At 44.8% G+C, this 16,037-nt stretch overlaps 1 protein-coding gene across 17 annotated transcripts in view; it reads right to left on the minus strand.

Moving 5' to 3' along the window:
- The window catches only part of LOC140685442 (U3 small nucleolar RNA-associated protein 18 homolog), a 61,525-nt gene that overhangs the window by 33,777 nt on the left and 11,711 nt on the right, over window positions 1-16,037 (minus strand). For 15 of the 17 annotated variants that reach the window (XR_012060278.1, XR_012060277.1, XR_012060270.1 and 12 more), the window contains 2 exons: window positions 15,313-15,438; window positions 15,037-15,212 (listed from right to left, as the gene is read on the minus strand). Coding sequence is in view for 2 of the 17 variants with exons in the window: in XM_072940625.1 (XP_072796726.1) it covers window positions 15,416-15,438 (23 nt within the window). In the remaining 15 variants the exon portion in view is untranslated. Of the gene's footprint in view, window positions 1-1,483; window positions 1,632-15,036; window positions 15,213-15,312; window positions 15,455-16,037 lie in introns of all 17 variants that reach the window. The other 2 variants (XR_012060269.1, XM_072940624.1) reach the window with 2 other exon arrangements.

Here is a 16,037-nt window from a genome sequence, read left to right on the forward strand (position 1 = left end):
TGTTTCCTGAACATTCAGAGAAGACCGACACTGGCGAGGGGAGTGGGGTCCCCATCTGAGGGGAGCTCCCAGGTCTCATGGGAGAAGACCCTGAAGAGACTTATTGAATATGCTGAACCAGGAGGAGTTCTTGGGAACCATCCAGTGCCCGTGGGCCAGAGAGGAGGCAGCTTGCTCGAGGGGAGAGGGAAGCTTCAGCTGGAATTCAGACCACCTGGGAGACTGACTGGCTGGCTGGTGTAATACTTTGCTCATAGTGTGAACCAGTTCTGGTTAGTTTCCTTTCATCCCCAAACACAGAATCTACGTGTAGAGGACTCTTTTGTGGAAAACATGTTAACATAAGTAACATTCTTATGAGCCTCTTTTCCATAAAAGAGTGGTTTCGTTTCACAGTCTCGCCAGTCCCTTGCCTGTCGGGCTTAGCAGCAGACGGCTGGGTTCTCACCCCTGCTTCTGCAGCCTGTGGTAACGTCACACCCAGTGGGGCCTCCGGAAAACTCCAGAAAGAATGAGAGTAGAAAGGCACATCACGTCTTGCTGTTAGTGGGTCCCCCGAATAAAGGTCTCAAGGACCCTTGAAGACTCCCCGGACCATGCAGAGAACTACGGCACAGACTTCCCTGCTCCCCGAGGAATCAAAACAGGATCAAGACCGCGAGCGTCCTAGGGGGTAAATGCAGAGCACACTAGGTTTCCGAACCCACGGACTTTTAACACATACTCACTTTTTAAATTACTGCAGTCAGAGGCACAGCAGCAGGTGGAGACACAGCCCTGCGGCCTCGCTGTGTGACAGCTTGTCCACACCCGCCCACCCCCCGCAGCACAGGGCAAGATGCGTCCCACCCGCCTCACCCAGTGGAGGGTCTGTGAAGAGCACCCAGGTTTTTGCAGGAACGCACAGGAGAGCCTGGCATGTCCTGTCTGGTATTTATGACCAGGAAACGCAGTCTGCCTCCCCAGGGCCGCCTTGAGCTGTAGGCCACCAAATGACTGGGGCCAATTCCTCTGAATTTCCCAGCGCAGGAGGAAAGTAGGGCTGTGATCAAACCAAAGTGTAAACTGTTACCCCAGGCAAATTGACAATAAAAAGGCAGTTTTTTGTTTTTGAAAAGTCATTTCCAAAAGACACTTCTTTTCTATGATTCTTTTAAAAAAAGCAAATGGCCATTTACACAAAGTGCAATTTTCTACCTCTACTTTATCCTACGTGCGCAACCTCTTTACACCTAGAAGGCTTCGATGTAGCAAGTTTTGTTTTGAAAGTTCGGGGGGGGGGGACGTTGCAAGCATCGTTTTCATTTTATGTACACAGGCCTTCTCTAAGCGGACAGTAAATCTAACCTGGGCACTTCTCACTGGCCAAACGTGGTCTGTTATTCTACCATTTCTGTCTTCTGAGATCAAGACCCGGCACAGACGATGAGCAAGCACCGGCAGGCCCGCTGCTTCCACCTCCTGTTGACCGGGCTCCGCTCACCTGTTAAGGCCTTTGTCCTGTGTTGCTGTTGTCCGGTTCAGGTGAGGCACCTGTCACCGACTGGGGTTCTGCTCGCCTGCCGGGCCCATTAAGGAGTCCAGATGAGGTGAGGTCTCATCCAGTCGGAACAGAGTGATCACCCCAGGTCCTGGAAATTCGAACAACCTCCATGGGGTTCGAGTGGCCACCACTGTCACCCTGCCAGGCCCCACACCCAGAGGCGCCACGTCCTTGCTGAGCCCCTAGAGATGGGGCTTTGGTGGGACTGGCTCGGAGGTGGGGGCGGGGGAGAGGCCCTAGTTTCACTGTTTGAGATCCTGTCAGTGAGAACGCATTAGAAATTGTAAAGCGCTCTTGCTGGACAGGAGAGCTCTGTAAGGGCTGGAGCCTGTGAGCCCCTGCCCCCTCTGCCCCTGACCGCTGGGTGCCCACCCCTGCTGCTTCCCAAGCCTCAGTCTTCCCATCTTGTACAATGAGGACAGTGGAATAGGTAAGTGGTTTTCCAACTGTGCTTCCCTAGGGCCCGCTGTACATTACATCCCATGAATTCTTTCTTTTATAGCAGGAAATCTGTACCTCTTAATCCCTTTCACCTGTTTTGTCCGTTCTCCACTCTCCTCCCCTCTGGCAGTCACCCGTTGGTTCTCTGTATCTATGACACTGTTTCTCTTTTGCTTTGCTTGTCTGTTTTGTTTTTTAGATTCCACATGTAAGTGGAATTATATAGTATTTGTCTCCCTCTGTCTGACTTATTTCACCTAGCATAATACCCTCTAGGTCCATCCACATTGTCACAAGCGGCAAGATTTCACTCTTTTTTTTATGGCTGAATAGGATTCCATTGTGTGTGTGCGCGCGCGTGCGCTGCATCTTCTCAAACCAATCATCTGTTGATGGGCACTTGGTTTGTGTCAGTGTCTGGGTTATTGTAAATAATGCTGCAATGAATATAGGGGTGTATATGTCTTTTTGAATTACTGGTTTTGTTTTCTTCTGGTAAACAGCCAGAAGTGGAATTGCTGGATCATATGGTAGTTCTATTTTTAGGGTTTTTTTGAGGAACCTCTATAGTGGCTACACCACTTTACATTCCCACCAATGGTGCGTGGAAGTTCCCATTCCTCTCCATCCTCACCAACCCTGGTTGTTTCTTGTCTTTATGATCATAGCTATTGTAACAGGCGTGAGGTGGAATCTCGTTGTGGTTTTGATTTCCGTTGTCCTGATGATTAGAGATGTCGAGCATCTTTTCATGTGCCTGTTGGCCATCTGTGTGTCTTCTTTGGGAAAATGTTTATTCAGATCCTCTGTCCATTTTTAAACTGGGTTGTTTATTTTTTTGATACTGAGTTGTATGAGTTCTGTGTATATTTCAGATACCAACCCTTATTGGCTATGTTGTTTGCAAACGTCTTCTCCCCTGGCCTGTGTATCTCTAGATTTCTCCTCCTATGAATAAAACAAGCCCCTTGTTTGTGAGTGTGAGGTTGATCCAGTACTGCCCACAGGGGACCATCATAAGGAAGCTTGATTTTTGCCTCCCAGTCTTCATTCAGACTTATTCCGTGGGGGTGGTTCATTATCACCCTTTTGAATTGAATACAGAGACAGGGTTTTTTGGACACTCTCCTTTGGCAACAAAATTCCTAGGTCACTTCAAGTTCTAAAAGTCTCATTTCAGTAATTGCAATTTTAAAAACTATACAGACAGAATGGTCAAATTAATGGAGATGGAGGATAGAACAGTGCTTGCCAGGGGTGGGGGGCCAGGCTAATGGGGAGTTATTGTTTGGTGGGCATGGGGTTTCCACTGGGGACGATGAAAATCTTCTAGAGATGGATTTATAACAATGTTAGTGTACTTGGTGCCACGGAATTATACATTTAAAAATGGTTAAAATGGTAAATTTTATGTTATGTTTTACCACAATTAAAAATGCAAAAAAGTACAAGCCAAAAAATAATTAAAAGTTTATTTGAGAAAAACATCTCCCTTGTACCTTCCCCATCTGTTTTTGTTTTGTTTTGTTTCTTGACTCTGCATATGATTTTTGTTTATTTATTAATTGAAGAATAGTTGATTTACAATGTGTTAATTTCTGGTGTACAGCATAGTGATTCAGTTATATATATATATTCCTTTTCATATTCTTTTTCATTATAGGCTATCACAAGGTAGTCAATATACTTCCTTGTGCTATACAGTAGGCCCTTAGTGTTTATCTATTTTATATATAGTAGTTGGTATCTGCAAATCCAGAACTCCCTTTTATCCCTGCACCCCCCCCTCCATCTCCCCTGGTCACCATAAGTTTGTTTCCTATGTCTGTGAGTCTCTTTCTGTTTTGTGAATAAGTTCATTTGTGTCATTTTTTTAGATTCCATGTATAAGTGATATCAGGTGGTATTTTTTTTTCTCTTTCTGGCTTCCTTCACTGTATGTAATGATACATACAGTGTACTGTATGATAATCTCCAGGTCCGTCCATGTTGCTGTAATGGTGTTAACTTGGATTTTTATGGCTGAGTAGTATCCCATTGTATAAATATACCACAACTTCCTTATCCAGTCATCTGTTGATGGATATTTAGGCTGCTTCCATGTCTTGGCTATTGTATATAGTGCTGCTATGAACATTGTGGTGTATGTATCTTTTCAAATTAGAGGTCCCTCCAGATATATGCCCAGGAGTGGGATTGTTGGAGCATAGGGTAAGTCTATTTTTAGTTTTTTAAGGGATCTCCATACCTGATCTATTTTGGATAGGCCGTATGCAACAGGAAAAAGTGTGAGTGAGTGTGTGTGTGTGTGTGTGTGTGTGAGATGAACTCCTGTTTCCCCTCCCCTACTGCTCATACACCCTGAGACTCTATTTCTCACTCACTCACTAGGCTGATTTTCCTTCCTCCAGAGTTGATGCTGGGGAGAAGGGGAGGAAAGGGGCAAGAAAGGTCTTATTCTGACTGGTGCCATGAGCCCTAGTACGACAGCATCTCGCCGGGTCTGGTATGTGTATAAAGCTGACTCCTCACCTAGTCGGGCCCTTTTGTAAGTTCTTCCCAAATCTGCTAGCCCACACCATTATTGGGGTCTCTCACCACAGGTGAGTCCCTTGGTCTGACCTCCCCTAGACTCACGGGCAGCCTAGGCTTCAGGTTCCTGCTGCGAAGGCCTCAGCTGCCCTCCAGGTGGCGCCCTTGGCCAGGTTTTATCACGCTCTATGCCACTCGCTCTGCCACAGCTCATGTTTGGTACACAGCAAACAGTCACACGTCTTTTCCTCCCAACAGATTTTAGGCGAACCAGTTTCCAGTGCAGCAAACTGCCTTCACTTTACTGTCAAGACCAGTGGTAGCCAGCAAGTCTGTCATGCAGTCTATTTTTAAAATCAGATTCATTAAGATATAATTTACATGAAGTAAAATTCACCAGTGTTACTATCTATCACCACTTACCAGCACCACAGTCAGGATAAAGAACATGTCTGTCGACTAAAATGGTTCGTTGAGTCCTTTGCCTCACCTCTTACCTCTGGCCCTTAGCAACCACCAATCTGGTTTCTATCCTGATCCGTTTGCCTTCTCCAAAGGAATCGTGTTTTGAGGATTTACATATTATAAATGGAATCACACAACATACACTCATTCATATCTGGTTTCTCTCACTTAGCATAGTCTTTGCGAACCATTCATATCTTTGCTTATATTACTAATTTTTCTCTTTATCACTGAGTAGTGTTCATTTTATCTATACACTACAGTTTACTTATTGACCCAATGATAGAATTAGGTTGTTTCCAAATTTTTATCATTATGAATATAGCTGCTATAAACGTGTATACACATCTCTGTGTGGATATGTGCTTTTATTCCTCTTAAATAAGTATCGAAGAGTGGGATTTCTGGGTCATATGGTAAGTGTATGGTAAACTTGATTTAAAAAAAAAACCTACCAAATTATTTTCCAGAGTGACTATCATTTTGCATTCCCACCAGCAATGAATGAAAGTTCCAGTTGCTCTATATTCCTGGCAACACATAGTATTGTTGGCTTTTTTTTTTTTTAACGTAGCCACCCTAGTGTATGTGTATAGTGGTATCTTATGTGGGTTTTTTTCCCCCATGTCTGTACTTTTAATGTTGTGCACATGAAATTATAGTAAAAAACAAATATAAACAAGATGCATCCCCTCTATTTTCATAAACAGCACACTGAATCCCAGTAAACTGAGTTTATGTTCCACCGTCAAGTGCAGCTCTCCCATCAGTTCACTGTGTGATGTGTCATTAAAAATATCTTCCAACAGTCTCATCATTACCCCTCAAAATACCCAGTGAAAGGTCTGAGCTTGGACGAAATGGAAGACGCAGAGCCTGCCGCATTGCTTTGAATTCCATTTGTAATTTAATGACGTAAATAGACCCTATTTGTTTCTTTCTCAGTGTGGGAAAAAATTCATTTTTTTCTTGGTTGAGCTGGAAATTTTTGTCTGATAATGCAAGAGGATGTCTGACAGGGCAAAAGTTTTTTTCCCAGAAGAAAAACTTTCCTGACGAAGATCCTGACTTTCAGAAGGTCCAGTTGCTGAAAGTTCAGTGACTGGAATACTGTCCTTTAGCTGAGCTCCAAGCCTTCTGGCTTTCACCTTCCACTCGCTCTGCACAGCCTCTCAACACTGTTTCTGCCAGCTGGCCTGGTTCCTCACTTCCGTTTCATGTGGTTTTAATTTGCATTTCCCTAAGGTCTAAAGATACTGAACATCATTTTATTTGCCCGTTATCCATTCACCTATCTTCTTTGGTGAAGTGTCTGTTCAAATCTTTTGCCCATTAAAAGAAGTAAACTGTTCTTATTGAGTTTTAAAAATTCCTGGTACATTCTATGTTGGAGCTCTTTACCAGATAAATGTGTTTGCAAATATGTTTTCTCCCAGTCTGTGCCTGGTCTTTTCATTTTTCTTAATGACATCTTTTGAAGATCAGAAGTTTTTACTTCTGATGAAATTCTGTTCCTTTTTTTGCCTTTGTTTCCTATCTAAGAAGTCCTTGCCTAACCCAGAATCACAAAGATTTTGTCCTGTGCTTTTTTCTAGAAGTGTTATAGTTTTAGCTCTTATTGATAGGTCCATGATGAATTTTGAATTAATTTGGGGGGTTGGTGTGAGGTACAGGTCAAGATTCATTTTATTTTTTGCATATAGGTATCCAGTGATTCCAACGCCATTTGTAGAAAAGACGATCCCTTTCACACTTTCCAACCTTTGCTGAAAATCAATTTGTTACCAACTCAGGTCCCTGGACTCTTTAAACAGAAATTGAAAAGTAGCCAGACGAGGAATTCAGGCAAGGCTTTACTGGGACACGTACTGCAAGCAGGAGGGAGTGGAAACAAGTACCAGGTTTCCTAGCTTGAGGAGGGGCGAGCTGGCTCCTTCAGTTGGGTAACAATGGGGGGAGGGCTCAGCTTAGGCTGCCTGCCCACCCCCTTGGAGGTGCTGTGTGCAGGGATCACGGGCAGTGCCCTGTTTTTGCTCCCAGCTCCTCAGAAGTGGTACTTGGCGTATGGCCTTTCTGTATCTTGATGTTCATAATTGCGCTAACTGCACGGGTGCAGCTTTTTTAGTCCCTAATAGTTTCTTCGTATTCTGCTGCTTGAGAGGTTTGTGCATGTGCAAGTGCAAGCACTTCAGTAGAGGGTCCCATGTCCTGGCCTATCTCTGACCGTATGTGTATGAGCTTTCTGACTGGTAGGGGGGAGACAAGCCCACCTCTTCCCCACAGCTGGGCATGGGGGTTGGGGATGGGAATTACTGTATAAGTCTCTCCAAAGAAAGCCTACGTCTAATTTTTTTTTAACACCTTTTAGCCTCTCCAATCTTTTGTGAGCTCAAAGCAGGTGATTAGCTGAGGGTCACAAAACTGGTTTTCAACCACCTCCTTTGCAAGTCCTGCTGTGGGAGTCCTACGGCACTCTGGAACATGGGAATCATTGGCACCTGTTGTCCTGAGATCCTTGTCAATACTCAGACCAGGCGGGTCCCCTTCTCACATCCTGACACTTGCTTAAACCACTGCAGGCAGGTTTCCATCATAGCTCCTAACTCACACAAGCCCAGAGATGAAAAAAAAAAAATCCTGGGATGCATCAAAAATTTTGACCAATAAATTAGGGTGATTGAGTTGGACTTGGGGAGGGGAGTGGCAGACAGATTCTTTTGGATTGAGGGGTAGATGTGATGCAGATGGGGCTGGAAGGCACTGGGAGGGTGTCTTACGGGCGGAGAAAAACCGATGGGATCGAGGGGTACTGGGGATAGTGGGAGCGAATAGAGCAGGAGGAGGGTTCAGAGGGGCTAGAGGTCATGGAAGGAATGGGGAAAACAAGAGGGAAGCGAGAGCTGTGGAGGCTGGGGGACCAGGAGAATGGAGGGGACTTAGCTGAGCTGGGACAGGGAAGACCTGGGGAAAGGGATGGGGCAAAATAGCAACTAGAGGAAGTTGGAGAAGACTGGGTGGGGTTGGGAGTGGCCAGCAGCTGTTTCTAGAGGAAAATATTTAAAAATTTAACATTGTGATAAAACACACACAGCTCTTACCATTTTAAGCATTTAAGCATTTAACTACAGGTGGCATTAAGTGCATTCACAATGTTATGCAACCATCCCTACCATCTGTCTCCAGAACTTTCTCATTTTCCCAAACAGGAACCCCTTAAACAAAAACTCCCCCTTCACCCAACCCCTGGGAGTGTCTATTCTTCTGTCTGCCTTGTACAGAGAACACATGAAGCCATGATTTCCTTGTCCCTAGCCTTGTCCCAAGTGGATGTACGGGGGACTGGGGGAAATGGAGGTGGAGGAGAGTCTCGGAAGCCCTGTGGAGGACCGGAGGGACTGCGAGGAGGGCTGGGGCTAGGAGGCCTGGGGGGTCTGGGAAGGGCTGAAAGAGCTGGGAGGAGTTTTGAGGAACTGAGTGATGACAGGATGGATGGGAAGGGGTGTAGCCAGGGCTAGGCATCTTGATAAATCACAGCCCTTCCAAAAACAGAGCCCTCTGGTCCTGGCTCCCTGACCACCCGCTGCAGCAGGCTCCATGCTCTGGCTGGGTCTGTGTGGCGATAGCTGCTGGGACCCTCCCCTGGCTGCCAGGTTGGGCCCTGCCCCCACCCTATAATCCATATGCTCCCATCCTGCTTGGGGTAGGAAATGGAAGTGGGCCTGGGGGACCTCGCCTTTCCTCCTCACTGGGTCCAGGGGTGGTTGGAGGTGGCATTAAACCTTGTCTGTGTCTTACTCATTTCTGGCAAACCAAGGGCCTCAGTGTAACGGCCCTTTTGAGGGGTGCGAAGTAATCCGCTCATGGTCCCAGGGGAGGAACTAGAAAATGAGTCTCCAACCAGTCTAGACCAAAGGGGAGGATCAGCAGGGAGTGTGGGAAATGGGAGGAAGTTGGTGGGACTGGGGGCTGAAGGTATTAAAAGACTGAGTGTCTGGGAGGGTTAGGAAGGGACTAGGGGAGCTAGATGAAATAGAACTGGGGATGATTTGGTAATCTGAGTTGCCAGAGAGAGACTGGGAATGGAAGGAACCTAGGAGCAGCTGAGATTCCAGACAGGGTGGAATAAGAGAAATGTTGTGGAGGTGAGTGGGGGACATGGAAGGGAAGAGGTAAATCGGAGAATCTGGAAAAGGCCAGGAGAGCTGGAGATGGGGGGCAGTCATTGGAAGGATGTTAGGGTCTGGAGTAGGCCTGGAGGATCTGGCAGTGACATTCAGGTGCTGGGAGGGGCCAGAAGGCTCTGGGAAGAAAAGGGAAGTGATGTGAAGAGGTGGGGTGAGGCATGGTGGGAGGGGGATGGCAACAGAGGGCTTAGGAGAAAGTGGGAACTACAGGGCGACAGGGGCGGGACTGAGAGAGGCACTCCTTCATCCAGAGGTTAAAATTGCCCACTGTGATTAATAGATTTCTCAGCTTCTCCTTGTGGTTCTACCGGTTTCTGCGTTCCCTACTTCAGTGCTGTTAAGTGCACGCCTAACTCCAGTCCCCACCACAGCTCTGACCCCGTTAAAATCCACCTTCTATGTGGCAGTAAAGCAACTCATGTCCTCTCCTTGCTTGAAACCTTGCAGAGCTCCCTTACCTGCACCATTGCCCTCAAGGCAACCCTAGCCTGGCCCCGCACCAACTTGTCCCACCACCCCAACTCCTGGCCCGGTTCCCTCTCTGTCCTCAAGCCTCTGCCCACCTCTGTGCTACTCTCCAGCCTCAATATCCTGTCTTCTTTAACGCTCCAGATTGAGTCCACGCTTGGGCTTTTTTGCTCCTGCTGCTTCTGCCTGGAATGTTTCCTCCACGGGTCTTAGCTACCTTCTTACTTTTCAGGTCTCGACACAAATTTCACCTTCTTTGAACAGGCTTTCTCAGACCAACCCCCTGGCTAAAGCAGCCCCCAGCTCACTACGGTCTCTGTGAACCATCATGGCCTGAGTTCATCTTCATCAACCAGCACCTGCCGTCACGTGACTGTGCCATTTGTGTGCATATTGACTGCCGCCCCTAGAGTATAAGCCTCCTCAGGTCAGGCTGTTCACTGCTGTAACCCCCGAACCTGAAGCCGTGCCTAGCCAATGGTGAGGGGTCGATAAATGGCTGTTGATTGACTACTGATTGACTCATTCATACTCATATTCATAGCAGCATTATTCACAACAGCCATGAGGTAGAAGCAACCCAAGTGTCCATGGACAGAGAGTGGATAAACAAAGTGTGGAACATACATACAACAAATGGAATATCATTCAATCTTAAAAAGGAAGGAAATTCTGGCATATGCTATAACATGGATGAACCTTGAGGACATTATGCTAAGTGAAATAAACCAGTCAAAAGACAAATATTGTATGATTCCACTCATATAAGGTACTTAAGAGTAGTCAAATTCACAGACAGAAAATAGAACGATGGTGTCCAGGGTAGTTTCTAGAGGGGGTGGGGACATGGGGAGTTACTGCTTAATGGGTTACAGTTTCAGTTTTGCAAGAGGAAAGAGTTCTGGAGATGGATGATGGTGATGGTTGCACAACAATATGAATATCCTTAACCCTTAACTCTACTGAAGTGTACACTGAGAAATGGTTAAGGTGATAAATTTTATGTTATGTGTTTTGTACCACAATAAAAAAAATGATGGACATGTTCATGACTGCTGAATCTCATTAATGGATTGTCCATTTTACTAGTATGAAATATCCATCTTACTCTTAATGCCTTTGGTCCCTAGTTTTAGTTTGTCTGACATCACTATTGCCACACCAACTTTCCTCTTTCTTTTGTACTTGCCTGGGAGGGATATTTTTGTCCATCCTTCATATGTCAATATTTCCATATTCTAGTTGTTTCTTAGGTGTGTCTCTAACAATACAACATGATTGGATTTTATCCATTTTGAAAGGCTTAGTTTTCTTAATAGATAAAGTTAAGCAATTTAAATGTACTGTGATGGATATATTTAGACTTAGTTTGATATCTTATTTTGTATTTTCTATTTATCATGCTTTTTTCCTTTTTTTTCTTATTTTAGTTTTTATTTCAATTGGTTATATGTGCATATACTATAAATAATGAGATAGTTTCATTTGAGGTTTGTTTAGGAAAATATCTGTATGTTGTTCCTTTCTTTCTGTTTCTTCTTCCCCACAGGCAATCACTTTCTTACTTCCTTTGTAACTGATTTTTAAAATATTTACTCCTGTATTTCTAAATGACACGCCTGTGGTACTGCTTCTTGACTATTAAACTATCTTGCAACTTAAGCCCGCCTTCCATGTTTTGCTCTGCCATGCAATGGAACATCATTCTGCCATAAAAAGGAATGAAGGACCACAATGTATGTTGCATGGATGAATCTTGAAGACATGCCAATGGAAGAAGCCAGTCACATAAGACCATGTGTTATGTGATTCCATGTCTATGAAATGTCCAGAATGGGCAAATCCATAAAAACAGGAAGTAGATTAGTGGCGGAACTGGGGACTGACTACTAATGGGGACAGGATTTCTGCTTGGAGCAATGAAAATGTTCTGAAATTAGATAGTGGGGATGGTTGTACACTCTGGTGGATGTATTTAAAACTACTGACTTTACAAACATGGAATTTACTTGATGGATGTAAACTATATCTCAGTAAACAAGCAATCTGCACCTCTGTGACCATGAGGAAGACAACAGCCTTAGTGTCCTAGCGCAGAGTCCTCTTGAAAGCAAAGCTTGTGATAAGGTCTCGTGTGTTAGGCGGTTGATCTGGGAGGTCGTGGCAGGAAGCTGGAGAGAGGGGCGGGCAGAGTGAGGGACGGAGAGAAAGCCACTCTGAGTGCGATACTGAGGTCTCTGCCATGGGCGATTTGGGCTCAGTTCTGGTGGGGACCTTCTGCAAAGCCTACAGAAGGCTTCTCCAAAATTGTGAAGAGTTAGCGGTAGAAGTACTCATCCAACAGCTCCCATCCCCTCTGTTTAAGGGCCGCCCCTGGAGGTCTTAACTCCAGAAGTCCTGCAGCAAAAACTTCAAGTGTGTTTCACTTGAGCCCCTGGGAAGACTTGGCTACAGCTTTGGCTGAAATTGGAGGAGAAGCCGAGAGGACATGAGTGGAGACACAGCAGCATCTGACACACGGTACTCTTGCCTGCCCTCCGTGCTCTTCCCTCCCCGCTCCCACATTCTTGTGATCCCAAATTTTGGCACCAGGAACTAAACAGTAACGTTAATGATGGGTATTTAGATTTGCCAATGTATTTAGCTGATTCATTTGCTCACTATTTCTTATTCCAACCCACTGCATCTTTCTAGATTCACTTTTTCTTTCAAATGATGTCTGAAAATGTACTTAATCTACCATTACTCTCCAAGGACAGACTTGCTGTGTTCACAACTGTAGGTCCAACTTTGTTATCCTTTATCCCTTTGAAAATACTGTTTAATTGTCTTCTGGCTTCCAGTGTTGCTGATGAAGACTCTGATGTCATATTCTTATTCCTTGTTTTCTGGTACTAAATTTTTTTTTCTTGATATTTGATGCTCTGAAGTTTTACTAGCATGTGAAACGAGTATAGATTTTTTTTGCTTGTTTGTTTTTTCACCATGCTTAGGATGTGGTGAGATTTTTCCTAATCTAAGGATTTTTTTTTTTTCCACTTCTGGAAAGTCCCCAGCCATGACCTCTTTGGCAGTTTCTCTTTATCACCCTTTCTATCTCTGTCTGTTCAGACACATCTGTTTATTCTCCTTGTGTGCCATTGGGCTATTGACCTGAGACAAAGACCACCAGATGTTTCTCCAACAAAGATGGGTTTATCTGGGATTGACAGAGAGTTAAAAGAGTTATAACAACTCTTTAAAATCCTTCTCTGGTGAGGCAGGATCAATCCGGCAGAGGAGGAAGACCCTGAGCTCACCTCCCCATCAATCAATCAAAACGACAAATACATACAGAACAAGCCTCAGTGATCATGATCCAAAAATGAGCAGAATGACTCTTCTACCACCAAGGCTGTAAGGAAAGAACCACATGGAGTCTGATAGGAGGGGAAGAGAAGCAATCTATTAAGAACCCACACCCCTGGTAGGTGAGCCAGAGAGGAGCGGCTCAGGGATCCGCCCTGGGGATCAATGGGTTCAAGCCACATATTAAGTAAACCAAGCCTTAGGGGCCAACATCAGGAAGATAAACCCCTTTACCTGGTTTGAAAACCAAGAAGGGCTTACCAGAGGGCTGGAATAAGCTGAGACTGCTCTTGAAGGACTTACGCACACACTTGCTGGATCCCAGACCCAGTAGCAGATAGAAAACTGCCTTGTGCTCTGGCCAGCCTGCCAGGACCACCCCAGCAGGTCCCTCAGCACACACCAGGCTCTGGGTCCAGCACATCCTGCTCCACCACTGCCCCCCACTGAGAAGAAGGCCACCACTGCCAATGCACACGTTCTCACCAGGGAAGGAGCAGAGCCAGCTCAGGCCCCAGCCCTGCCTCTAGCCAGAGCAGAGCCCACAATTGCTGGTGTACGTACGTACCATGGAGGGAGCGGAGCTGGCTCGGCCAGGCCCTGCCACTAGCCAGGGTGGAGACCGCCGTTCCCAGCATGCACGTGCGTGTGCACACTGGGGAAGAAGCAGAGCCAGCTCAGGCCTGGCCATGCCTCTAGCCAAGGAGGAGACCACCATTACCATGATGCACGTGCACGCATGCACCAGGGAAGGAGACAGCTCAGTAATGCAGCTCCAACATCTCAGCCCTGACTGCACCATAACCAAGGCATCCACGTGGCGGGGACAGGTAGAACCAGCATGGAAATATAGCCCCAAGCCCTCCGGCCCGAGCCACACCCTCAACAGCACCATCCGAGAGCTTGTTAAAAACGCAGAATCAGGCCCCCCTCAGAACAACGGAATCAAAACCTGCACCTTAACAAGAGCCCCAGGTGATTTATATGCACATTCATGTTTGAAAAGCACTGGTTTAAAGCATAAATTGATAAATTAAGAACCTGTTTCAAAAGGATCACTGAAAAGTGTCAGGAACACAGGAAAGAAAAGACTACAAACACTGAAAATAAACAGCATAAATGTCTCTACAATTGGCCTTACTCACTTTTAACCACTAGTAGAACAAAGGCTGTACAGAGCAAGCCCTGTCCTTTACCGCCCCACACACGTGCAGTTCAACAGCGAGACCGCCAGGGAGCCGGCCCATGCCCATGCCAGTGCCCTGATTTATAACATTAACGCAACCAACTTCATTACAGTGACTCTGCTTCCCAAAGGATTCATGACAGTGTCTCTATATTTTGTGGTAAAAGCGGTAGGAGAACGCAAGGGAAAGATACATTTTCATCTGATAAAAAAAAGTATTTTTAAGTAGTTCATTCTTTAAAATACATTACAACCTCCAAAAGCAGTGCTTTACTTCCTTTAAATGTAAACCAAAATTCTATTATAACAAACATAGAACTGGAGGTTTCCAAATTTCCTGAAGATGAGAAAAGTGAAATGATTAGAACCCAGGTCTTCTAACTCCCAGGCTCATGCTCTTTCTGCTGTAGCAATTTGCTAATTTACAGCCAAGTATTTGCAACTGCTTTTCTGGTCTAGGAGAATATTTATTTTCAAATTACGGTTTTTCTCCTAAGTGCTTAATGAAATGTCAGTTCAAGGGGAAGGATATAGCTCAGTGGTAGAGAGTGTGCTTATTAGCAGGCACAATTACAAGGTCCTAGGTTCAATCCCCAGCACCGCCATAAAAATAAATAAATAAATAAACCTAATTACCCCCACCAAAATAAATGTTTAAAAAAAAAAGTCAGTTCACTGTTTTCATTCAACCGTATTATCCCAACAACACAACATTTTCCAAATACTAAAACCAAACAAACTTATTTTTAAGAATTCTAAGGGGAGGGAAAAAAGAAGTGGTTGTAAGTACTGTTAAATGAACTCAGCTGTGGGCTGGAGGGTGGAGGGGGCTGGGGAGGGCTCAGTTATGTGTTCATTAGAAACCTTACCTCTTCCTTGATGCACAGGAACTAGCTTTCAGAGCCAGCATATCATAGACATAAAGAACTTTGCTGTGAGTGCTCGTGGCTAAAACCTCTTCTCCATTAGCACTGAAACAAGCCTTAAAGATTGGAAACTTTTCCAAATAGATGCTCTGAATTTTAGGATTTGTTTTTCCATCAACCTATAAGGAAGCACAAAATGTTCCTTTTGGTTACTTCCGCAAACCCTGTATGCTGACTATAAACACTTCTCACTACAAGTCTTCATTTAAAAATGCCCACCTGAAAGAGTGATATAGCGTTATCTAGTCCAGCGACCATCACAACCTGTGCACAGGGGTGGTACTGCACAGACGAGACCCGAGCAGTGGTAGGACGTTCAGTGTTAGCGTGTTGGCAGTTCTTCGTCTACAGAAAAATAAAACTGGAATTTTATCAATTCAAACGGGTTAACATTATTTTCTTTAAAGCATAAGAAAAAACATTATAAAGTAGTTCACAATGCAGAACAAAGTGCACTGGAATGGTAACCAGAAGAACACAGCTCTGCTACCAACCAGCAAGTCATTCTGCTGTAAAAGAATCCATTTTTACCATCTTTCAAAGAAAGGGATTAAATCATTAAGGCCTTAGAATATAGTTACTTCCCCAACACACATCCATTCGGGTTGGGAGACTTTTATGTCCAGAGAAATTTTACTTAAAACTCCTACTCTGGCATCTGTGCATTCATGGTACAGAGGTAAGAGGCACTGGGTAGGCATCCCCATGGTTCTCCGGTTGGCAGTTGCTTGTGTTCTCCTCTCAGGGTACGTGGTTGATAGTTTAAAGTGGTGATGAGTTCATGCGTCATTTGGACTATTTTCAGTTATTTCTGTTTTTACAGGTTTTCTCCTCTGCATTAAAAATTCAATTATATAAAAAACAAAGTATCATATATATGTTTTGTTTGAAACCACTGAAGTTAAATTATTATGGTGATTACTTTTTTTTTAACTCACTAATTC

This window comes from Vicugna pacos, chromosome 16, assembly GCF_048564905.1.
Source record: "Vicugna pacos chromosome 16, VicPac4, whole genome shotgun sequence".
Lineage (NCBI taxonomy): Eukaryota > Metazoa > Chordata > Mammalia > Artiodactyla > Camelidae > Vicugna > Vicugna pacos.